General features: G+C 40.0%; 4 protein-coding genes across 4 annotated transcripts; 2 read left to right on the forward strand and 2 right to left on the reverse strand.

The window, feature by feature from the left end:
* Positions 1-248: 248 nt before the first annotated feature.
* LOC112171267 (cysteine-rich repeat secretory protein 38-like) lies at positions 249-1,804 on the reverse strand. Its single transcript, XM_024308477.1, has 3 exons — positions 979-1,804; positions 632-888; positions 249-470 (listed from the first exon to the last, which is right to left on the reverse strand). Exons 1-3 carry the CDS (start codon positions 1,802-1,804, stop codon positions 249-251), a joined length of 1,305 nt encoding a protein of 434 aa, XP_024164245.1.
* A 1,279-nt stretch (positions 1,805-3,083) lies between these two features.
* LOC112186621 lies at positions 3,084-7,365 on the forward strand. Its single transcript, XM_024325134.2, has 7 exons — positions 3,084-3,425; positions 3,513-3,618; positions 4,067-5,845; positions 6,027-6,089; positions 6,168-6,388; positions 6,536-6,648; positions 6,883-7,365. The coding sequence occupies exons 1-7, from the start codon at positions 3,372-3,374 to the stop codon at positions 6,992-6,994; spliced, it is 2,448 nt and encodes an 815-aa protein (XP_024180902.1). The 5' UTR covers positions 3,084-3,371; the 3' UTR covers positions 6,995-7,365.
* Positions 7,366-7,960: 595 nt separating this feature from the next.
* LOC121051089 (F-box protein CPR1-like) lies at positions 7,961-10,499 on the forward strand. The gene is made up of 4 exons (XM_040513042.1): positions 7,961-9,264; positions 9,416-9,568; positions 9,677-9,790; positions 9,897-10,499. Exons 1-4 carry the CDS (start codon positions 8,017-8,019, stop codon positions 9,999-10,001), a joined length of 1,620 nt encoding a protein of 539 aa, XP_040368976.1. The 5' UTR covers positions 7,961-8,016; the 3' UTR covers positions 10,002-10,499.
* A 9,236-nt stretch (positions 10,500-19,735) lies between these two features.
* Positions 19,736-23,074, reverse strand: LOC112186704 (U-box domain-containing protein 62). The gene is made up of 8 exons (XM_024325229.2): positions 22,401-23,074; positions 21,942-22,287; positions 21,731-21,812; positions 21,432-21,489; positions 20,758-20,846; positions 20,566-20,661; positions 20,418-20,488; positions 19,736-20,101 (listed from the first exon to the last, which is right to left on the reverse strand). The coding sequence occupies exons 1-8, from the start codon at positions 22,861-22,863 to the stop codon at positions 19,978-19,980; spliced, it is 1,329 nt and encodes a 442-aa protein (XP_024180997.1). The 5' UTR covers positions 22,864-23,074; the 3' UTR covers positions 19,736-19,977.
* Between the last annotated feature and the right edge of the window lie 1,346 nt (positions 23,075-24,420).

Below are 24,420 nucleotides of genomic sequence, written 5' to 3' on the forward strand. Positions count from 1 at the left end.
GTCCCCGTGCAATGCTCACTATGATGTTGTACCGGATCTCCCAATCCCATTGTCTTCTTTTGATTCCGTCTACAATTTATGTAAAGGAAGCATTTTATTATGTACTTGATGGACTAATTTTGCAATCTAGCTAGTAACACATTATCAGACTTCTCTGTAAATTTCTCCTGATTCTTTTTTTCTTTTTAAAGAAGCTGGATTTCCTCCTTTTTTTGACAAAACAAAACACAAAAAAACAAAAGAAATTACTAGATACCAAATATGATGCGATCAAGAGTTGCATTAGGGAAAAGCTCATAGACAAGAAGCCTTTCAGAATTTTCTTCCGAGGCACACCCTAGGAGCTCAATTAGATTTGGATGTTGAAGCTTGGCCATTAACAAAACCTCTTTCATAATTTCCGTATACTCTTTCACATAGTTTATCGAAAGCCTTCTCACTGCTATGCTTTTTGCGTTGGAAAGACTACCCTGAAAAAAATGAAAAATAAACAATTAAAATGAAATACTATTAAACCACTAAATCTGAAAATTAACTTATTGATCACCAGTAGTGTAATGTATAACTGACTGGTACACGGTTAACATAAATATGTCAATTACTGCTCACACATATTCTGAGGTTGCCTTACCCTGTAAACAGTGCCATATCCATCACCTCCAAGTTTATTTGCTTCAGAAAAGTTATTTGTGGCAACTCGAATGGCGCCACAGTCGAATAGCAAGGATTCCATGGCCATATGCTCATCCATTTTCTCAAGAAAATTGATAGGTTGGCGCCTTGTTTTCACTACTTTCGCGTAAATGCCTATGGAGATCATTAGTACAAGGGAAACAACCGTTGCAAATAATATAAGGATGCCGACTCTTCCATCTCTTGCACGACGTCCTGCAAAAATTCACAGATTGAATCCATTTATATCACTATATATACGTAGGCACTTAGCATTCTTTTGTTGTGGACAAATAATGCACATACCTAAGTTGGGAATCACGGAACCTTTCGGTTCATTGACCTTAATAACCTGGTTCAGCTGATAGTTGAAGTTACAGCTGGGTCTAAGAACTCGCCCACCTTCTTTTCCATCACAACATTTTGGGAGTTCTCCAAAAGCACCAAGTAAGCAAGTGCCGCACTGTAACTCGGACAAATCAGGGGAGCAGTGCACAAGTGCCGTTAAGGAAGACAGTCCGTTACGATAGTTGAGAATGGTTGCGTTATTTTTTGCAAACTTAAGAGAACCCCCTTTGGCAGCCTTGTTTCTTAGGGCTTCTAGTAACCACCTGAGCTGCCGGAAAAATACATCAAACTCCGATGATGGTACGCTTTGAGTGCTCCACAAATTGAAAGCAGGCAGCGTGTCCATGACGCCATGTAGGGAGCGGTTTGAGTAGCGCAGCATGCAGTTGTCGTACCAAACAATAGCTTCCTTCTGATTGGCACAAAGCTCCATGAGAGCACTTCTAGAGGTATTGAGGCAATGAAGGCAGTGGCGCGTGGTTCCAATGTCTCCTTTACATAGTCCGATTGCATATATTGCGCCGGATGTAGTGTTTCGGCCATATGAAGAACTATAAAAGCCGTGGCCGCTACCCTTGAAGGGAAGGGATGAGAGAAGGTGGTTAAGGTTTGTGCGATAGGCACCCGTCGTGGTGTAGTTACCTTTGTGGTTTGAACAGAAGTGGCTTAGCAGATGATCAGCAGCTGGCTGCGGCTGAGCAAGGGCGGCCGCTTGATCGGTGGTACTAGTGATTATGATCAGTAACAAAATGGGAGAAAGGAATAATAGACGTGAGGGAACCATTATTATGTTCAAAACTCATGTTATTTCCAATGGATCAATCGCATTTTATAAATTAACGTCACACTAAACCCAACTCTTTGTATGGAATTTTCTATGGTATTGCGACGAAGGACAGTAGTGCGTGACAGAGCTCACTTATGCGCGCGACCCTAATCTTATGAAACTAATTCTTTGAGAAAAATTAACTCTAATCATCATAACAGAGTTGCTTGGCCAATAAAGGTCTGTCATAGTGCTGAGATGTGTGTTGGGTGGATAGCCATTTTCCCTAAACCCTATATTACGACAGTCTACTCTGAAACGGTTGAAAATGCATGCAAAAAGTGATTTCCAACTGAAATAACAGTCTGCCCATTGATTAGTATATATAGCTTTGAATTATCATGAAGTTTGACCATGTAGTATATATGTTGAGTTTACTCCTATTGCAAACAATGGGGTAACTAAGTGAATGAGTGACTTTTCAAAAATTAAAAGTCGGAAGAAATGTCGGTCCATACAAGTTGCATTCAAATTACTCTTTCTTATTTGCATATATCCAACATTGTAGTTTGAGAATTTAACTATTGAAAAGTTAAATTCCACCAAAACCAATATAAACATAAATTTTGTATTCATACAATTGCATCAAACAATTGAACACGTACATTTGGTCGTGAAAATGTTAACTTCACCAGAATCATTAATTCCGATGATGGCGGCGTGCTATCCCAGATGCTGCTCGAGTTTGTTACCCACTGAAATCAAAACCTTGGACACTTCATGTATCCTGTCACTCAGATGTAACGTTCATTTAACGATGGCTCGCTGCTTGTCGAGCCCATCATAAGCTGATATGTACTTCATGAAAACACAGCTACAAACTAAGAAGAAAAAAAAACAAAAATACACAAACAACTGCAACCAGTGACCCAGTCCAGGCCCGATACTCAGCCCAACTAGCAGTATCCGGATCTCATTTTGAATAGAGAAAAAAAAGAAATTAAATCATTTCGAGGCAACCAAACAGGCCCCAAGCATAGTACGCGTGGGAAAAAGGCATATGGCGCTTCCCGTTTGGAGGGCCCCACTCCCCCCTCCAACAAATTCAAATTCAAAAAACACACTCCTCTCTTCTCTGACGTTTTTTCTCTCTCTTCAAAAAAAAAAAAAAAAAAAAAAACCGAAAAACAACGTTTGTGTTTGTAATAAGCGCGCTATTCCTGTTTTGTCTTTTTCTCTCTCTCCCTGCAAAATTCAAATTGAAAAAAATAAAATGAAAAAATTTGACCCCATATATCCCAAATTAAATAAAATCCCACGGATCTGATACGCGCCCTTCAAAACCCTAACCCACCAAACCCACACCCCTCTCTCTCTCTCTCTCTCACTCTCTCCCGCTCCCTAAATCTCACTCCTTTCTTCGATTCAGACCCGAACTTCACCGATTCCGACTACCCTTTTCGTCTTCGTCCCCAAAGTTGGAGTCTTTTTTCGACCCCCCATGACCCAGATTTGGCGGGTTCTGGAAGAGGGGTTGTTTTGAAAGTGGTGAATTTTTTTGAATTGGAGGGGGTCTTTGGAGGTTATGGCGAATCGGGTCGATTCCGGAAAAGGGTCGGTGCCCAGATCGGATTCCAAGGTGGGTTCTTGATATTTTTTGAGTTTGAATTTTTCATGGATTTTTGAGTGTTGTTGTTCATTTTATTGAGTGGTGGGATTGTTTCAGGTTTTGGGGGAGAAGCGGGTTAGTGTTGAATTGGGAGGTGAAGATGAACTTGGGCCTAGAAAACGGATTAAGATGCGAGATCTTGAATCAGTGTGCCGCGCTGAAGGTACTTGTTTGAATTTTTGTTTTGTTGGGGGTTTTGAATGATTGTGAACTTGTGTGAATCTGGATTTTCAATTTCAGTGATGAAGTATTATGTTTTATTGGGTAATTTGGAGTCAAAAGTAGTCTTCTTTATCATTTTCGGTCTCCTCCGGCGTTTGAAATGGTTAACTGTTAAATATTTCCCCCTTTTTTTTGTTCATTTAGTTATATACTACAGATTGGAACACTATTGAAAATAGTTCTGCACTGTTTTAAGAGCTTTTTGTCTTCAGTATGTATTTGAAGCAGTGTGGAATAGTATTTAGAGTAAAGATGGCTTAGACTCTAAGTACCTTCACGTGGGTTCGTATATGGCTTATTTTTAAATTCAAAGTTAAATGTTGTTCTGGTTTTCTGTTGGAGTGATTTTTGGGTTCTATTATTTACTCTTACTACTATTTATGTCACAGGAATTAGTAAGAAACAATCCAGTGGTCAATTTCAACTCAATGATGAAGAGATGTCTGAAATTACTGAGGTGCCTGTCACCTCCGATTTGGATGCTTCTCGAGCTGGAAAAGCTGTGAGAAGTACATTCCCAATTGCGGTCAACCCTATTCCCAAGTCACTGGATCTCAACAATGATGCGTGCATTGCCAAGAATAGGGTTCAGAATGGCAGTCAGGAATGCTCTAAGAGTTCAGAAAAGACCACATTGCGTAGGGATCAAGTTACTGAGATGCATAAAAACTCAGATTTGGATTCTTCTCGAGTGGGAAAATCTGTAAGAAACACAATACCAGCTGCGGTCAACCCTATTCCTAAGCCACTGAATCTCAAAACTGATGTGTGCATTGCTGACAGTACAATTCAGAATGGCAGTCAGCAATGTTCTAAAGAAAAGACCACATCGCCTAGGGATCAAGTGACTGAGGTGCCTAAAACCTCTGATTTAGATGCTTCTCGAGTGGGATTATCTGCAAGAAGTACAATTCCAGTTGTGGCCAACCCTATTCCTAAGCCACTAGATCTCAATACTGATGCGTGCATTGGCAGCAGTATGGTTCAAAATGGCAGTCAGCAATGCTCTCAGAGTTCAGAAAAGACCACGTTGCCTAGGGATCAAGTTACTGAGGTGCCTAAAACTTCTGATCTGTATGCTTCTCAAGCAGGAACATCTATGAGAAGCACAATTCCAGTTGTTGTCAGCCCCATTCCAAGGCCACTAGATCTTAATACTGACTCGTGCATTGCCAGCAATACAGTTCAGAATACCAGTCAGCAATGCTCTCAGAATTTAGAAAAGTCCACCGTGCTTAGGGATCATGACAAAGAATGCCATACTAATCATGGGAATGCAAAAGGCAATGCGTTGGATCTAAATGGTAAAGGTGTTTCAAGCTCAGAAAACCAAGATCCTTTTTATCCTTATAAAAATCTCAATTACTTAAAGTCAAGAGATGTCTCTGAATGCGGGAGCAGCACTGGCCCATTGGAAGAGAAAGATCCAATGACAGTGTGGAAGGAGATGAAGCAAAATGGTTTCCTCTCATCTACTCATGGAGGCATATCAAAGCCAAAGCAACCGGTAGCAATTCCAACGCCAAAGCAGCAATCTGGAGGCATGCCAATTTCAAAGCAACATGGAAGCATACCAATGTCAAAGCAGCATGGAGGCATACCAATGCCAAAGCCACGCCCCAAGAAAAATAAAAGTGAAGAGCAGAAGAAAAAGTTGGAACGTGCAAAGAAGGAACAAGTGGATAGGTTCGCGAAGATTGCTGCTCCAAGTGGACTGCTGAATGAACTGAACCCTGGGATCATCAACCATGTTAGAAATAGAAAGCAGGTGCATTCTATAATAGAGGCTCTTGTAAGATCTGAAAGACTTGAAGTTAGCCGTGTGGAAAACAAACAGACAATCCATCAGCAGAGTGGAACTGTAGAAAACAGGCAGGACCTGGAAAATATGAGGGAGAGTTGGCGTCCAAATACTTTCTTCGAGGACATGCAGGCACAAGGGTACACTATACTGATGAATAAACCTTCGTTGGTTCAAGTGGACAACAGTATAGAGGGTGACCCAACCGCAAAAGAGAGCTTTGGTGGAATAAGTTTTGCATCACACTCCGCCCTTGTAAGTGAGGAAGAGACGCTTGCATTGAAATTGTCTTCATCAAATATAGCACCTGAGGAGGATACTCCTTTGTCATCTAAAGAGGAAACAACATCCTATCTTTCTTTTAAAGGTGATTATTTAGATTTTGATATCTTACATTTGCATTATCTATATACATCATGAATGCTCGGGACACGGGGGTGGGATCTCACATGTTGGAATCATTCTTGAAAAAAGTGAAGGTCCCAATTGTGTGAAAGTATGCTTAGTCTGAACTTGGCTAATAGGGAATTTTTCTTTTTCTTCTCCAGCTGCTACTGTTGCTTCTCAGTGGTTGGAACTTATTCAACAAGATATTCAAGGACGTCTTTCAGGTAATACTCTGTTAAATCATTAGTGGATCTTGTTGAGGTAGAATGGATTCTTATGTCTATTCTATTCTGTAACTGCAGCACTGCAGCGCAGTAGGAAGAGAGTTCGAAATGTAATAAGTACAGATTTGCCCTTATTGCTGAAAAAAGAGTTTTCATCAGATAAGGAGAATGACTCTTCTATCACAAAAAGTTCTGTGGATGGACTTTCCAGCCGTGCTTGTGCAGAGATGCATCGAGCAAGATGGGGCCCACGGTTTGATCAAATGGATAAAGCACTTTCAGAAGAAGAGGATCAACTTGTGAGTGCTAAAGAAACTGTAAATTTATTTCAATGTAAAGATATATCTGGGTGTTTTAATTTGATGAAGTATCTTTGCCAACTGTGCAATTATCAGGTCTTGGTTAGTTTGTTGGAACTCAATCTAATGTACACTAACAAATTTCAGGAAAGCTGGTTGAACCAAGTAAGAGAAATGCAAGTTCACTGTAACAAGGGCCTGCAACTTATCAATTGTAGTTCTGGCATTCAAGCATTGGGTACATCTGAAACTGATACTAGGTAAAGCTTTTGATGGAAACCAGTGTCCTTGTAGTTACTGTTGTTTAATAAGTTCAATTAAGTCTTGATTTTCACCTCCAGCATGCAGCACCTTGTTATTTAAAAAGGAAAAAAACAAACGTTAAACTCTGTTCTTTCATGTTTCAACTAAACCTCCTATATGCTGTGAGATACGATAATGTGAGAAGTTGGTTAAAGATGAATCATCATTTACCTTTTACTATTGTCTTGCAGATCACATATGATGGATAGCTCTCAGAGGGAAGTAGCTGTTAGGGCTGCTGCAGCGTCGATTTATGCAACATGCAACTTTATTTTGTCGGCAAATGCATCGCCTTGTTGTTAACTACAATTCCTTCCTTCAGTCTCTGTCTAAACCTTTCTGAGCATCCAGGAAATTACTGATTAGCTCTAAAGGCTTGGCTCAGTGTTCGAGTCTGTATTGTTACGGACTCTGTAACAATGGACGTGAAGGTCGGTTACAAGAGTGGCAGAGTTGTTGAATTAACAGGTGTTTAGGGTTATTACTTTGTTTTTGGTCTGAGTAGAACAATTAGTTGTAAAATATTTCGGTTTGTTGCTACTAATGATTTGTAGTTCCATTTTCTCTCTTTCGTTTGTAACATGTGATAGCTTTGTTTAACAGCCAGTTGTAACTGTAAGTCTTATATCAGAAGTGATGGTCTAATTTGGCGGCTTTGGCCTTACTTTCTCTCACCCCTGCTCGCTTGGTCTATAATCCTTTTAAGTGGGAAAACTGCAGTAAAATTATGGCATACAAATTCAAGCAAAGTCAGTCTAAGCTGTATCCGCTCAATATTTCTTTTTCAATACCTTGAAGGGTTTCATGTTAAAATACTCGATCATCAGTTATTGTCCTCCGAAGCTTCAACCGAGCAGGGACTCGCTATAATATCATTAAGTAAACAAACATTGAGGAGGCATCATGAGCACGCTTGCATGGATGTGGGTATGTGCACCGTTACCTCATTTGACATTGTCACCAATGCATCACTGTCCGTACCGGTTTCTTTGTCTCAGTCTGCGAGGAATCATTACTTCCCCAGTTTATTGGCTGATGGCTGAAGGCATCAAAGAAAAATCTATCAACCTAGAGTAAGCCATACGATTCTTTTTGTAATAAGGTAACAAGGTCAGAGGAGGATCCAAATCCTTATTTTAAACTATTTTAAATACTTGAGGCTTAGGACATCTCCAACAGAATACCTATTTTAAAAATAAATCTAAATCCCGAAAACTCTGATTCTCGATCTTCTTCCGTGCCTATCTTTCTTCTCTTTCTCAACAGACACATATCAATTCCTTAGGTTATCCTCTTTCTCCATCTTGAAGCTTTACGCTGTACCCATGAGGAAAACCAAACCAACCATGAAGAAAACCAAACCAACCAACACTGAGAGGAATACAGAAGAAGAAAGGCAGGACGAGAAACCTTGCAACATTCTGCAATTGCCAGACCACATAACTCAGGAAATCTTCCTTCAAATCCCATTGAAATCTCTCATCCAATGCAAGTTTGTGTGCAAGTCTTGGCTCCGCTCTCTTTCTAACCCCGACTTCACAGAAACCCTAGTTTTACGAGCGCCCACTTGCCATTTTCTCCGAGACCATCACACAAATAATCACGTCTTGGCCGACCTGAGAAGCGCCTGGAGCCCATACAACATGGTCTTGAAGCTTTCTGACCCCAATGCCTTATACAATAGGGTCAATAGTTTTTCATGTTATTCTGGAATTATAGGTTCCAGCAATGGCTTCCTCTGCTTATTCCGTCGTAATAGTAAAATTGATGCTCTCCATTTTAGTATATCCAATCCTATTACTAGAGAGTCTATAGCTCTTCCCATCTTTAAAGCTAGGGATAATGATCCACTTAACTTTGGGTTTGGGTTTAGTCCCATAAGTCATGTCTATAAGGTGGTGCTGTTTGCAGCCTATGGAAATAGGGTTCGAAGTAATAAGTTGAAGGTGATGGTTTTGACAGTTGGCTCTGGGATTTGGAGAAGCATTGGAAAAGTATCTGTAAATGCGATTACCGGATATGGGGTCTTTCATAATGGATTTCTTTATTGGATTTACAACTGCAGAAAACGTTCTCGTTTTCGTTTCATACGTGCCTTTGATGTTGAAAGTGAGCGTTTCAAGAATTTACCAATGCCTCCTTCTTCTGTCGACCCAATTACAACTATTGCTTACCTAGGAGTGTTAAATGGTTCACTATCTTTAAGTTGTCGCCCATCCGAAACTTTCGAAGTTTGGCTAATGAAGGAATATGGGGGCAAGAAGTTTTGGATGAAAGAGCTTGAAATTCGTGACACAATTCACGAGCCAATAACGGTAAACGGTGACACATGCTCCAGTGGTCCTCTATACATGCATTATTTTGAAGTTCTGAAACTTATAAAGGGGAAAAACTCTCCGAAAAAAGCTTTATTGTTAGACAACTCTAGATTGAGCCTTTATACCCCTGCAACAAGGTCCCTTGTGAGGGTTCAAATTGATGGGATGCCTTGCATTGTTAGGAAGGATGTGGCAGGTGTCCATATTCCAAGCTTTGTTTCACCTAAAAACATTATCAGAGATTACATCTCCAAGGTACGTGCTGAGCATTTTGTTTTTCAGAACTTTAAATCCTTTGTTAGTTGTGACAAGCAGGCTAGGTTTTGGCAAATGCTTACTATTGGTTTTCAATTTATAGCAGTGTTGTGTTCCCCTAATTAACTAAAATGTTTCTTCAATTATGCAGCATCCAGAGGAAGTAGCTGAAACATCTGATATAAGAATACCAGCATGGACAACTAGTGTTGTGGGATGGGGAGAGAACGACGAAAGCGAGGTAGTTGAGATTCCAAGAGGCCAGCCTACCCCATGCCTGCCACTCCCAAAGGACCTTAAACATGTAAGTAAATAGGTTTAGAGTACTGCTGGAATATTGTGAGATTGCCGTCGCTTATTTTAAGTTTTTAACAATCCTCTCAATTTTTTCTTTTTTCTTTTGTTCTTGTAGGTAAGTGCAGCTACAGCTTCCACGCTACTGGATATGATTAGTGGCTTGAATGCCCTTCTATTGCAGAAGTGCATGGTAGGAAAGGATGAGATCCAAAGGCTTAGGAAGGAGAATGTAAGTTGACCACGCTAATTGCCTATTGTTTTCAAATACCATATACAGAGCCGCTTAAACTGCTTGTATCTAATTTAACTGACACTTTTTATTTTTTTGGTTGAAGGAAAAACTCCGTGCAAGTGTAATGCTGCTTTCGGGAAGGCCAGATGATGGTGAAGATAATTTTGTATGTCATGTTCGTGAGCCACAACCTGAGGAGGATAACTAGCTAGCTAGGATGATTTTCGGGTTGAGTCCTCTGCTGTTATTAACCTGGAGCCGGCATGTTTAATTGTAGTTGTCAACTTTGCTGTTATTAATTAATTGCAGTACTGCACTAGGAACACTTCAGCTACTTTAATTGTGATCTTAACAGTTCCCAGTAGGAAAAATGCAGAGCTTGCACTGGCAACCCTTGAAGAGTTGGCTTTAAGTAATTGCCTTTCGTTGAGTGTCAGTGCCATCAAGATCTCTGCACCCAAACTCTTGAAATTGACCATAAGCGAAACCGATGAAGACACTTACAGGGTTTCTGCAACGAATCACATAGAGTATTGTTATGAGGGTGTACTCTTCAATAAGTATTGCCTATACAACTCATCATCACTCGAAAAGACATGCAAATAGCAAGTCATGGTTTCACAACCAAATCAATTCTAGCTCCATTAGATATTCTTGGATGTATCCCTAATGTCAAACTAGCTTTAATCTTAAGGCCCGTATGTTTCTACAATATGTATACTATGCTGTTCTATTGAGTAGGTTTAAGTCATTTTTACCATAAACCTTCTTCTTTTCTTGTTGAACAATTTCTATAAACCTTACTTAGGTAGGTGAAGAAGCACTCTTGATGATATGCCCCTACAGGCCAATTCTTGAGGACTGGTGATGAAGTTGCTAAAAAACTCTCCTCATCTTGAAATTCTGAAAATCCAGAGGGTAATTAGATGCCTTTTTTTAATTAAAGGAGCAGAGCTCTATTTATTAGAAAGAGAGAATGTCAAAACAATAGGGACGGGGGCAAAACAAAACCCCTCCAAAAAACAAAGCAACCTACCTACAAAACCTAGTAGCACTAAAAGAATATGGGGTTTTGTCCATTTACACCATTTTTAGAGATTTTTTTCCCACTTACCCCATTAAGTTTTTTTAATTCTCTCTTACCCAAAACACTCTAAAGAGGTCTTCCCTAATACCCCATTAAGATTTTTTTTTTTTTTTTAATTTTTTTAATACCATTTTACCCTTACCCCTTTGTTACTTAGAGAGAGAGAGAAAATAGAAGAGAGAGAAACCATGAGAGACTTAGCCGGAGCCCGGTCACCGGCCGCCAGAATCCGGCCAACTTTTGCCGGAATCCGGCCAACTTTTGCCGGAATCCGGTCACCGGCTGCCGCCCACCGGAATTTGCTGAAAATCTCACTGGAAAGTTTTTTTTGCCCCCAATAGACATCTATTGCCCCCCAATAGACGACTATCAACCATGTATTGCCCCCCAATATATGACTATCAGCCATGTATTGCCCCCAATAGACGACTATCAGCCATGTATTGCCCCCCAATAGACGAACATCAGTCATGTATTGCCCCCCAATAGACGTCTATTACCCCCCAATAGGACTTTCAGTTGCTAAAATGAGAACTAATCTCCCTAAATTTAGACAAAAAAAACTTTGATTACAGAAAAAAAAACAAAGAGATTACATAAATTCAAAACGTTTATTGCCCCCAATAGCCGTCTATTACCCTCCAATAGATGGGTAATAGACGTCAATTAGAGAGCAATAGACATTCAAAACTTTTTTTTTTTCCTTTTTCCTTTCCTTCTGTCTTGTTACTTAAAAAAAAAAAAAAAAAAAAAAAACTAGAAATTGATTTGGGCACCCAGAGAAAAGCTTTGGGCACCCAATCACCTTTCTCCTCTGCCACAGCCTGGGTCGAGCACCGGCGACGTCCAGGAGGCCATCGAAGACGTCGCGTGGTCGTCGTTGTCAGCGCCGGCCGAGCTTGGGCGAGCTGCAGCAGAATCCGAGCAAAAGTCGACCAGCACCGGCGAGGCAGTTGGACGCGGTCGAGCTCACCGGCGAGTTGCACGGAATCTGGGCATTGCAGCAGTTGGACGCGGTCGAGCTCACCTGCGAGTTGCAGCGGAACCTGGGCGAGAGGTCGAACGTCGCCGGAGTTGGAGATCCGGGAGCGATGAGAGAGAGAGAGAGACGGAGAGAGAGCAGATCGGAGAGAGAGAGAGAGAGAGAGAGAGAGAGCAGGTCGGAGAGCGATGAGAGGGAGAGAGAGAGAGAGAGAGAGCAAACGGAGAGGGATGAGAGAGAGAGAGAGTTCAGATCGTGGAGAGAGGAGAGAGCCATAGAGGCACGATGTAAATTCATTAATTAGCTTAGGGTGAAATTGTCATTTTGTTTTAAAATGGGCAAGTGAGAACAAAAATCTCTTGCTGGGGTAAGTGGGATAATTTTCCTTCATTTTGGGGCTTTGGGTCAAGGACCCAAAGAATATCAGTGAAGAAAACGAAAATGAGGTAAGCCGAGCTTATCCCGATGACAGAGGTCAATAAGGAATTGGGGAATTGGGGAATTTGATGCATTAAAATGTTAGTTAATCTAGTGTTATCCGATGTCATTAATCTTGCTAATATGGATGCCTTTTTTATTTTATTGATGATGAACAATCAGGGAATACTTCCATATATATATATCCTTGGAAGATAAAAACTAGCTTGTTTAAAAATCATTGAAGGTTATGATTTTGATAGACTACATATATACATCATTGCAAAAGCTGCAGAGGATCGATCAGTCTGCTAAAAAATGCGTATGTTCTAAAGATTATCATCATTTCACTCTCAAAGAAGAGAAGATGATCATTTCACAATCCCAAGGAAAAAGAAAATTAATTACCTTTTAGGAAAATGCATTATGAAGCGTCTTGAACGATCAAATGGTTGTGAAGTAGTCGTGACAGTTTCGCCAGCAATTATACTCTTAAGTACTCAATTTTATTATTAAGCTGTTGGTTGATGCATTTGGTTCATCATACGTTGTTTTTCTTCAAAGGAGACAAAATGAAACACAACTTGTGCATTGCTTAGGACAGCACCCATACGGGCTCGAATACAATTCAACGCTGCTCAATGGGAAATTCTACAATCTAAATTTACATTCTAGATTCTCCCTGAAGCATCTGTGACAAGGCAGGCTTTACAAGGCCAGAAAAATCACCAGTTTGCTTGTACAGAAATACAGCTCTAACTAGAGGCAGTAACTTATTAGTATACAAAAACGTTAGTTATAGCGTGGCAAATAGGCAACAAAGTAGTGTTGTAGTCTCATTTGTTGTATTCTGTATATAGGCCTAAAGCCAGTTAGGTCCCATCTTGCTTGGCAGGGCCTTGGATGATGAATCATCTGATGATGCCTTGGACGCATATCCAATGTCTTTACCACATACCTATCGACGCATATGGGTTTAGTGGCAACAATTCTAAGCTGTCATCTCGGTAGAGAAAATTCATCCAAGGGATGTGATATACCAAATTACCATCAAATAAGACAGTTACTAGATTCCACTATATAGAATTATAAGCAAATTTAGAGCACCGTCTCTGGTTTAAGTTTTGACAGGTATGAAACATACCTTATGTTGCAGGATACACTATTTCTCAAACAGAAAGTTATATAACTAACATGCCTTACGTAAGTATTAACTAGCCACAATAATCATAATTCAACATACTTCCAGCATCCTAAGCAAGAATAATACGCCAGGTCCTGACAAGAAGTTCATTTCACCAGCAAAGCACAAAGGATAATTAGACTTACTCTCTACCCGTAAAGTTGTTCAGGGCCCAAACATACCAGGGATCACTAATCATTACATGAATCCTTGTTATTCAGCTACATTTTTGGCATTAAACCCGAACAAATGCAGCAGAAGTAATTCAAAATTCACGTAACGAAATCATGCCATCACATTTGCACGCATTTAAGAAAAAGGAAGAGCCCAAAATCAAGATAGAGCTCTTCTTGAAAAAGGCTGAAATTGTAATAATAGATCGAAGTCGAGAAATGACTAACCATCCATTTAAGATTGTGTTGTCACAACTCACAACTGCCTCACGCCCAACAAAGCGTTGTGGTGTCCTCTTATTAACCTGTGACATTAGAACTTTGAGCCAAACTTAGGATTCTGCGAACCTTTATAATAACTCGATCTGTCGCAGCAAATGGAAACTGAACACCTCTACCTGACTACCTCTATGTAACAGGGTAGAATATTCTATATCTCCTAATCCGTATTTGATTAGGATTCCTTGAACTCTATATAATCCTCTATATAAAAAGACTTCTATTTTTTGCGTGGCGGTGGTGTCTGCTGGATCTGGCAGGCGGGGTTTGGGGTGTCGATCGACGGGAAGGGCGGCGCGGCTGGCTGCAGTGGAGGAGGGTGCTACACGGATCGAGTACGATGGGCTGGAGTGTGGGCTTGGCCGGCTGTCCTGCTGGGCCTTGAGTTTGGGCTTCTTTTTTGAGCTACTGGGCCTTTTAACTTGGACTAGGGTTTTGGCCCTTGGTCCAACACTATGTTTTTAGTTTTTGTCTAATTACAATAAATTTCCTTGTATTAGGAACCTAGTTTTTTAGCGTCTCTGGAGTAGTACCGAAAGAGGATATCTGTTATCTCTACGTATTTGAATGTACAATGAGTAGGACTATATGTACGTACCACTTGTGGGTACTACCACTAGCTTCTTGTTTGTCTAGAAATGACAGCGGAAAGGTATGTAACGGCCTATTCTGGCTTGTGTTGAATATATTATCTCGCCCCGGTGGCATTACAACTCAAAAAAGAAAAAAATAAGTTTGTATTTTCCCAAATTCTTGTGTCATTAAACACTCCCATTATTATTTATTTCCTAGTTTAATATGGAGGTTAATTAATAAATCTAAATCCCGAAAACTCTGATACTCTATCTTCTTCCCAGCAGATTTTTTTTTTTTTTTTCTCAACAGAGTAACAGACTGATATCAATTACTTAGGTTATCCACTTTCTCTATCTTTGAAGCTTTATACAGCATCCCTGAGGAAAACCAAACCAAACCAACCAACACAAAGACGAATACAGAAGAGGAAGAAAGGCAGGACGAGAAACCTTGCAACATTCTGCAATTGCCAGACCACACAACTCAGGAGATATTCCTTCAAATCCCATTGAAATCTCTCATCCAATGAAAGTCTGTGTGCAAGTCTTGGCTCCGTTCTCTTTCTAACCCCGACTTCACAAAAACCCTAGTTTCACCAGCGCCTACTTGCCATTTTCTCCTAGACTGTCACACAAAAAAGCACGTCTTGGCAGACCTGAGAAGCGCCTGGAGCCCCAACAATCTGGTTTTGAAGCTTTTTGAACCCAATGCTTATACAATAGGGTCAATTCAGATATTATAGGCTCCAGAAATGGCTTCCTTTGCTTATTCAGTCGTAATCATAAAATTGGCGATCTCAATTTTAATATATCCAATCCTCTTACTAGAGAGTCTATAGCTCTTCCAATCTTTAAAGCTAGGGATAATAACCCACTTAACTTTGGGTTTGGGTTTGGGTTTAGTCCCATAAGCCATGACTATAAGGTAGTGCTGTTTACAACCCATGGAAATAGGTATCGAAGAAATCTACCATGTGAAAAGTTGAAAGTGATGGTTTTGACAGTTGGCTCTGGGATTTGGAGAAGCATCGGAAAAGTATCTAATACTGTCAGGAATACCAGACGTGGGGTTTTTCATAATGGATTTCTTCACTGGATTTGGCACTGTAAACGTTCTCGTTTTCTTTTCATACGTGCCTTTGATGTTGAAAGTGAGCGTTTCAAGAATTTACCAATGCCTCCTTCTGTCAACCCAATTGTAACTGTAATCACCTAGGAGTGTTAAATGGTTCACTTCCTATAATTTGTCGCTCATCCGATACTTTCGAAGTTTGGCTAATGAAGGAATATGGGGGCAAGAAGTTTTGGACCAGAGAGCTTGAAATTCGTGACACAATTCACGACCCAGTAACAATAGACGATGACACATGTTCGAGGCGTCCTCTATCCATGCATAATATTGAAGTTCTGAAGCTTATAAAGGGGAAAAAAGCTCCGAAAAAAGCTTTAGTATTAGACGACTTTAGATTGAGCCTTTATACCCCTGCAACAAGGTCCCTTGTGAGGGTTCAAATTGATGGGATGCCTAGCATGGCTTGGAAGGATGTGCCAGGTGTCCATATTCCAAGCTTTGTTTCACCTAAAGACATTATCAGGGATTACATCTCCAAGGTACGTTCTGAGGATTTTGTTTTTCTAACAATTGTGCAATTCCAAACTTCAAATGCTTTGTTAGTTGTGACAAGCAAGCTAGCTTTTGGCAAATGCTTACTATTGGTTTTTAATTTATAGCAGTGTTGTGTTTGCCCTAGTTAACTAAAATGTTTCTTCAATTACGCAGCATCCAGAGGAAGTAGCTGAAACATCTGATGTTGTGGGATGGGGAGAGAACGATGAGAGCGAGGTAGTTGAGATTCCAAGAGGCCAGCCAACCCCATGCCTGCCACTCCCAAAGGACCTTAAACATGTAATTAAGTAAATACGTTTAGAGTACTACTGGAATATTTTGAGATTGCCTTTCGCTTGTTTTAACAATCTTCTCATTTTTTTTTCTTTTGTTCGTGTAGTTAAGTGTAGCTACAGCTTCGACGCTACTGGATATGATTAGTGGCTTGAATGCCCTTCTATTGCATAAGTGCATGGTGGGAAAAGATGAGATCAAAAGGCTTAGGAAGGAGAATGTAAGTTGACCACGTTCAATTGCCTAGTGTTTTTAAATACCATATACAGAGCCGCTTAAACTGCTTGTATCTAATTTGAACTGACATTATTTTTTGTATTTGTTTTTTTTGGTTGAAGGAAGAGCTCCGTGCAAGTGTACAGCTGCTTTCGGGAAGGCCAGATGATGGTGAAGGTGATTTCATATGTCATGTTCGTGAGCCACAACCTGAGGAGGATAACTAGCTACCTAGGATGATTTTCGGGTTGAGTCCTTTGCTGTTATTAATCTGGGGCAGGCAATCAGGCATGTTTAATTGCAGCTGCCAACTTTGCTGCTATTAATTATTTGTAGTATTGTACTAGGGGATACTTCAGCCACTTTAATTATGATCTTAACAGTTCCTAGTCAGAAAAATGCAGAACTCTCTTCTTCATCTGGGCATGTTCTTATGCTGTTCTTATTAGCTCCATTTTGTAAGGTCAGCGCTTCATTCTCAGTCTAATTCTAACTTAAATCCCAACCTTGAACGACAAAATCTTCGTCTCCTATATTCATAGAAGTGATAATATTAAACAGGTTGTGTTGCCAGATTGTTTGTTTTCTTGCAAATCACATAGCAATTTACAGATACAAGACTGTATCTGCCGAGTGGGTACACTCAAATTTCCACCCTCTGTATGTTTTTCCAGTCTCAAACGACTCAAGACCCTGAGTCTTGTAGCACTTGCACTCTCGGATAAGCACTCTTTTAAGGCTATGTTTGGTATGGCTGTTCCTTGAGAAAAAGCTGGCTTCTGCTTATTTCTGAGAATAAGTGGCTGAAAAGCAAAGCTGCTGAGTGTTTGGTAAACTGGCTTTTTATAAGGGCTGTCAGTGGCAGAAGCAGTGACAAAGTGTTTGGTAAATCAAACTGGCTTGTGCTTTTTATTTGTGGAATGACCGAATTGGACATGAGAGATTATTTTGCTTAATTAATTGTATATAAAACAATATTGTTCAAATGATCTTGTTATTATTTTTAATCTTTATTATGTCCGTATTAATTTTTGTTAACTTTGAATTTTTATAAAGCATGGTGACTATTTGATTAATATTGGACAATATGATTATAAATCATGGTGACTATATTATTATAAATCATAGTTTCTAGTTCACATCAAATGTTCACGTTATTACGCGCATTCATCAAACTTTGAGTAATACTATTTCTTATTGCTTCCATTTCTTGTGCACCGTGACCATGATATTCTTCTTCTACATCATAACTATCACCAAAATAGATATTCCCAAAATTAAAATTCACCAAATAATAATATCACAAAGATCTCCATTTTATGTCACAATGGAAAAGCTTTAACAAGAACTATGAAAATCAAAACAATTATAACAACAATTTGATTAAAGATAAGAACGAAGCAGAGGGAGAGAGACTGACTTGCTTGATTGAGGCTTCAATTTCAGATGCAAGTGAGGCCGAGATGCGTTCTGTGATTAAAGGGAGATCGAGATGTGGCGGCTGGATTAGAGGGAGATCGAGATGTGTTCTGATGGGTTCTGTGATTAGAGGGAGATCGAGATGCGGCGGCGACTAGATGAGTTCTGTGAGAGGGAAATCGAGCCGAGATGTGTTCTGATGGGTTCTGTGATTAGAGGGAGATCGAGGCTTGCTTGATGGGATGGGATGCGTTCTGTGATCGAGCAGACGGAGATCGAGGCTTGCTTGATGGGATGGGATGCGTTCTGTGATCGAGCAGAGGGAGATGGGAGAGCGAGAGACTGATATCGATATCGAGGGTTTGATGGCAGATGACTATAATTGCTTCAGCCAACGGAGGGTAGAAACCGGGATTAAAAACATTTCATTAATGAACAGTAACTACCGCTACAGTACGAGCGAGCTTCTGGCTTCTAAAAGCTGGGGGGAGTCAGCTTCTGCTTTTAGATAGAAGCTGGGGTAGCTTTTTTCAAAAGCTGAGGATAAGCTCACTCACCAAACACTTGATGCTCTTGTGCTTATAAGCAGGGGAGCAAAAAAGCCCCCCCAAACATAGCCTAAGTGTTCCCAGTCAGTTGTTTTCTAGTCTCCCAACCCTTGAAAAGTTGGCTAGAAGTAATTATCGTTGGTTGAGTGCCAGTGCCATCAAATATCTCTGCACCCAAACTCTTGAAATTGACTATAAGCGAAACCGATGAAGACGCTTACAGGAATACGGATTCGGGTCCTTGCAAAATCAAGGTTTCTGCAACGAATCTCATAGAGTATTGTTATGAGGGTGTACTCTTCAATAAGTATTGCTTATACAACTCATCATCACTTGAAAAGGCATGCATATAGCAAGTCATGCTTTCACAACCGAATCAATTCTAGCTCCATTAGATTTTCTTGGATGTATCTCTAATGTCAAACTAGCTTTAATCTTAAGGTATGTTTCTACAATATGTATATTATGCTGTTCTATTGAGTAGGTTTAGGTCATTTTTACCATAGACCTTCTTCTTTTCTTGTTGAACAATTGCCATAAACCATACTTAGGTAGGTGCAGAAGCACGCTTGGATGATATGCCCCTACAGTCGAAGGCCAATTCTGGAGGACTGGTGATGAAGTTGCTTAAAAACTCTCCTCATCTTGAAATTCTGAAAATCCAGAGGGTAATTGGATACATTCAAATGCTGGTTAATCTAGTTTTATCCGATGTCATTAATCTTGCTAATATAGATGCCTGTTTTATTTGCTTGATGATGAACAATCAGGAATAGTTCCGTCCTTGGAAGATATAGACTTGGTGTCCGTATGTTTTTTGGCATGTTTAAAAATCATATTGAAGTTTATGATTTTGATAGACCAGATACATCATTGCAAAAGCTGCTGAGGAGTTTGCTCAAAAATGCGTTTGTTCTAGAGAGTAGAGATTATCATTTCACCCTCGAAGAAGAGAAGATGATCATTTCACGCTCCCAAGGAACAAGAAAAGTACCTTTCAGGAAAATGCATTCTAAGCGTCTTAAACGATCAAATGGCTGTGAAATAAACGATCAAATGGCTGTGAAATAGTCGTGAGAGTTCAAAGGAGACAAAATGAAACACAACTCGTGCATTGCTTAGGAGGACCCATACGGGCTCGAATACAATTCAACGCTGCTCAATTGGAAAAGAAAATGAAACAAAAATTCTTTTTACAATCTAAATTTACATTCTAGATTCTCCTTGAAGCATCTGTGACAAGGCTTCTATAATTTACAAGGCCAGAAAAATCACCAGTTTGCTTGTAAAGAAATACAACTCTAGCTAGAGGCAGTAACTTATTATACAAAAACGTTAGTTATAGCGTGGCATATCGGCAACAAAGTAGTATTGTAGTCTCATTTGTTGTATTCTGTATATAGGCCTAAAGCCAGTTAGGTGCCATCTTGCTTGGCATGGCCTTGGATGATGAATCATCTGATACCTTGGCAAGTGAGCGATACTGCAACTTTACACTCTCTGCATTATCCAATGTCTTTACCACATACCTGTCGATGCATATATGTTTAGTGGCAACAATTCTAAGCTGGCACAAAGGATGATTACACTCTACTCTCTACCCATAAAGTTGTTCTGGGGCCAAACATAGCAGGGGTAACTAATCATTACATGAATCCTTGTTATTCAGCTACATTTTTAGCACTAAGCCCGAACAAATGCAGCAGAAGTAATTCAAAATTCACATATTGAAATCATTTCATCACATTTGCTCGCGTTTAAGAAAAAGAAAGAGTCCAAAATCAAGATAAAGCTCTTCTTGAAAAAGGCTGAAATTGTAATAATGGAAGTTGAGAAATGACTAACCATCCATTTAAGCATTGTGTTGTCACAACTGCCTCACGCCCAACAAAGCGTTGTGGTGTCCTCTTATTACCCTGTGACATTTTCACTCAATTATTAGTTAGAACAAACAAAGAACCATAACTAGAGCCAAGCTTAAGATTCTGCGAACCTTTATAATAACTCGATCCATCACAGCAAATGGAAACTGAACACCTCTACCTCTAGGAGGATCTGTGAGTGCTAAATCACCATAACCACCCTTGTCCTATAAGAGCAGGAAAAAAAATTTAGTTTCAAAACTATGTGATACCTAACAATTAGGAAAATTACATGTCAGGATTCGAAGAATTGAAACACAAACCTGGTCAAACCTTTCTCTTTTCCTTTTGGATGAGCGATGAAAGTGTAACTCTTCTTCACGACGGAATGCCTGCACAGCACTTCGAAGAGCTGCACGTTTAAAACAACAAAATGAGTTTATAACATATGAACTTCTCCATTTTACATCTGGATGTTAATTCTTTTTTTTATTGAAAGAAACCCTAATTCTTTCCCCTTAGATGCCAATGTTACAGTGAAATCATGACCTACTTACAGGGACAGTTAATGCTGGTCCCTCGGTATTCCATTCTGCAAATTAGGATGCTCTCTTCCCCTATCTTTGGGTTTTTAATTTTTCCAAGTTTTTAGGTCTTATTCAGTTTTACACAATAAGATTTATGTGAGAGAATATTTTCAAAAACATCAACTTTTCCCCCTTGCGGAGCCTTTAGCAGAACATTTAAACATGCCATACTACCAGACCAAAATGTTCTAGCTGTAAAAAGGATGCTGATATGCCAGTTTTGGCAAAGAGGAATTCAGCATGGAACAAATAGAACTAAGAAGCAGTAAAATAATGTAATAACTGTCCTCATTCTATGAGCATGTGCCACATCACAAGTTAATCTATGTTGAGTACTAAAAGTAGACCAAATATTAACTTAGAAACTGTAAAGAATTAAAGTAGGTCTTTAAGGAAATATTTTGACTTACAAAGATTTGGAGCAATTGAGTCTTCCGAAATTGACTGAGAACATGTGAAGCAAGCTTTCTGAAAACATGTTAAGAAAAGCCAAACAAAGATTCAATTTGACTAACAAAACAGCACAAAGATTCAATTTGACTAACAAAACAGCACAAAGGGATATTGATCTAATACACACAATTTGACTCTCTTTGCCAAATGCCAGCATACGAAACCAATACCAAAAGGACGGGGTAGATATAAGATCAACAGAACCCCAAGCTCTCTTCACATGCATATAGAGAGAAATGCATTTCTAGAAGCTCACCATTCTAATAACTTGCTGTACTCCACCGCCTCCAAATGAATGCCCACAAGGCAATATCATTGCGTCATCCATCAGAGCTCCCCTGAAAATCCAACATACCACGCAATTCTAATTCACCAATTCCATCTCATTGTAAAGCTCAACACAAGACGATTAACACCAATCTACAGAATCTCATACAAAACCAATACACTGAACAAATGAAACTTACGTCACAGGATCAGAGAGAATCGCCCTCAAAGAGTCTCCAGACTCACTTGAACACAAAGCATCCTTTCTTCCACTAAACCCACAACCATTTTCCACAACCAAATCCTTCTGAGCAGCGCCAGAGCCCTCCGAGCCCTGCAAATACTGCGAGTAATACATGTCGCCGTCTGATGATTCAGCCACCGTGATTGCATTCTGATAACTCCCAACCCTTCCTGGCAGGTGCTCATGATGATTATTACTGGGACTGTCCCTGATGTTGTTGTTATTCAGTGTCTGCTGCCCTACACTAACACTATGGTCTTTCTCCAACACCTCCCTACTTGATCCTAATATCAGAGCCCCACCTAAAACCCAACAAACATTCCAAAATCAACAAAACTTTCCAAATTTAGAAACTAGTAACAATTCCACTATAAAACTCTTCAAAGTTTGAAACTTTCCGCCAAAAAAAACTTACCAAAAGAAGAATGGAGCTGCTGGTGCTTAACATTCCCATTTCCCATTTTGTCCTCGCCATTACTCACATTATTACCACCATTGCCCTTGCTCCTATTCTCCACTCCGAACAACCCTCCGACGTCGGCGTCATCATCGTCGTCCTCGACGTCGTCGTCGTCGTCATCCTCATCCTCATCGTCGTCCGATCCCTCGCCGCTCGGCGTCCTCACCGCGGTCGCATTCGGATTCCAGTTCCGGGGCTCCGGCGGGTCCCGCCGCTCCGGGTTCTCGCTGTACAATCCCCGCCGGAAGTCGGCGTTTTGCGGCGGGAAGAACCGATCGTCGATGAAGCCGCTGAGCTCTCGGGTCTTCGCCGGACCCGAGTCCCCGACCCGGCGCTGAGGCGGTGCCCCGAACCGCAAGGGCTCGTCTTGGTGGAAGACTAGCTGCGGCGAGTTGAGACCCAGTTCTTCGGAGGACATGGTGGAGCTGGAGAAACCCTAATTTGGGGAATTGGGCATGATTTTGGGGGGAAATTTAGGGTTTGGGAAATTAGGGTTTAGGGGAGTGATTGAGTAGAGTTAAAGAGACAAGTGTGCACAGTTCTTTTGTTTTTTACAGAAATGCGGCGAGAGTGAGTCCGTGAGAGAGATTGAGGGGTTTGATTCGGGAAAAGTGGAAAAAGATTGAAGCTTTGAGATTTGGGAGCTCAAGATGAAAATAAGGAAGGATTGAGGGGTCAAAGTATCAAACTTTTTAATTTCAGTTAGGGGCTTGTAAATTTGGAAATGTGTAAATGTTGGCTATTTTGTTGAGTATTGTTCAAGTTTAAGGCTTGGGGACATGTCATCTTAGGACGTGTCAGAACGAGCTGAAAACGATGTGTTTCAAACTGAATGGATGGGACAGCCATATTTATGTACAGACCAACCGCGTTGACTTTGGCGTTGACTTTGACCATGAGTTGACCCCGGTCCACTGTCCGTCAATCTAGGATTGAACATGATGGTAAGCAAAGCTTGTAATACAAGTTGTTATGAAGGTTGAGCTTGTTTTAGGACAGGATTTTATTATCATTTTGTTTCATGGTAAACCTGTAGTTATTATCTCTATTTATTTCAAGTTATGTATACAAGCTACAAATGTATGATGTAGAGAATGACTAAACTTTCAAGTTTCGATAATAATAGAAACAAAAGATCGGCGCAATGCTAATTGATTAGAGAGTTATAGGATCAAATGGATTATGTGAAATGATATATAACGGAAATGAATTATGTAACATGACATATTCTTTCAATTCGTTTATTGATTTAAAAAAAGTAGATCATGTAAAATCAATGATTTCATATACTTCATTTCCATTGTCAAACATTTCACAAAAGAAATAGATCATGAATTGAATTGTATTTTGTACTAGATCGAAGAAATGAATACACCGCAGAATGATGTGAGAAATAAAATGGTGTGCAATTCATAGCCAAAGTCCCAATTCTACTGTACTGATAAAATTGTTCTCTCTTTTTCCAGGTTTTCTGTTAGACCTGTAACTTTGCTTTTCTTTTTTGGCTTGCTGCGTTTGGGTCTTTTAAAAAGACCTCCTTGTAACTAAAAAAAAAATTGTTCTCTCTTTTGCTGCACATCCCAAGTAAAGTTAATTAAGATGATCTCAACAAAATTAAGATGTGACGATGTCATGAATTATTTGTTAACATTTATGAGCAGATGATCATCATATGGCCGGAGACTCTGGCAGCTTGTATAAAGAGGAACTCAGTTTCTATTTCAATGTCAGAGATGCAGTGCAGTAAATGCATAGTGTACTAGAGGACAAAGTTTTTAAATGGCTGGGATGTGGTGGCTTCAAGTTACCAAAGTTCATGTTAAGTGTATCTTGTCTGAGATTGAAAATGTAAACTTTTGAATCCCGATGATACACGAATCATGTGAAAGATCACTGCAATGCTGATTCATTTAGGAGTTGCAGGATCAAACCTATTGATCAGATTCAAAAGATGGATGAAGAAGTTCATCAGAAA

Source organism: Rosa chinensis, chromosome 1 (assembly GCF_002994745.2).
Source record: "Rosa chinensis cultivar Old Blush chromosome 1, RchiOBHm-V2, whole genome shotgun sequence".
In the NCBI taxonomy this organism is placed as follows: domain Eukaryota; kingdom Viridiplantae; phylum Streptophyta; class Magnoliopsida; order Rosales; family Rosaceae; genus Rosa; species Rosa chinensis.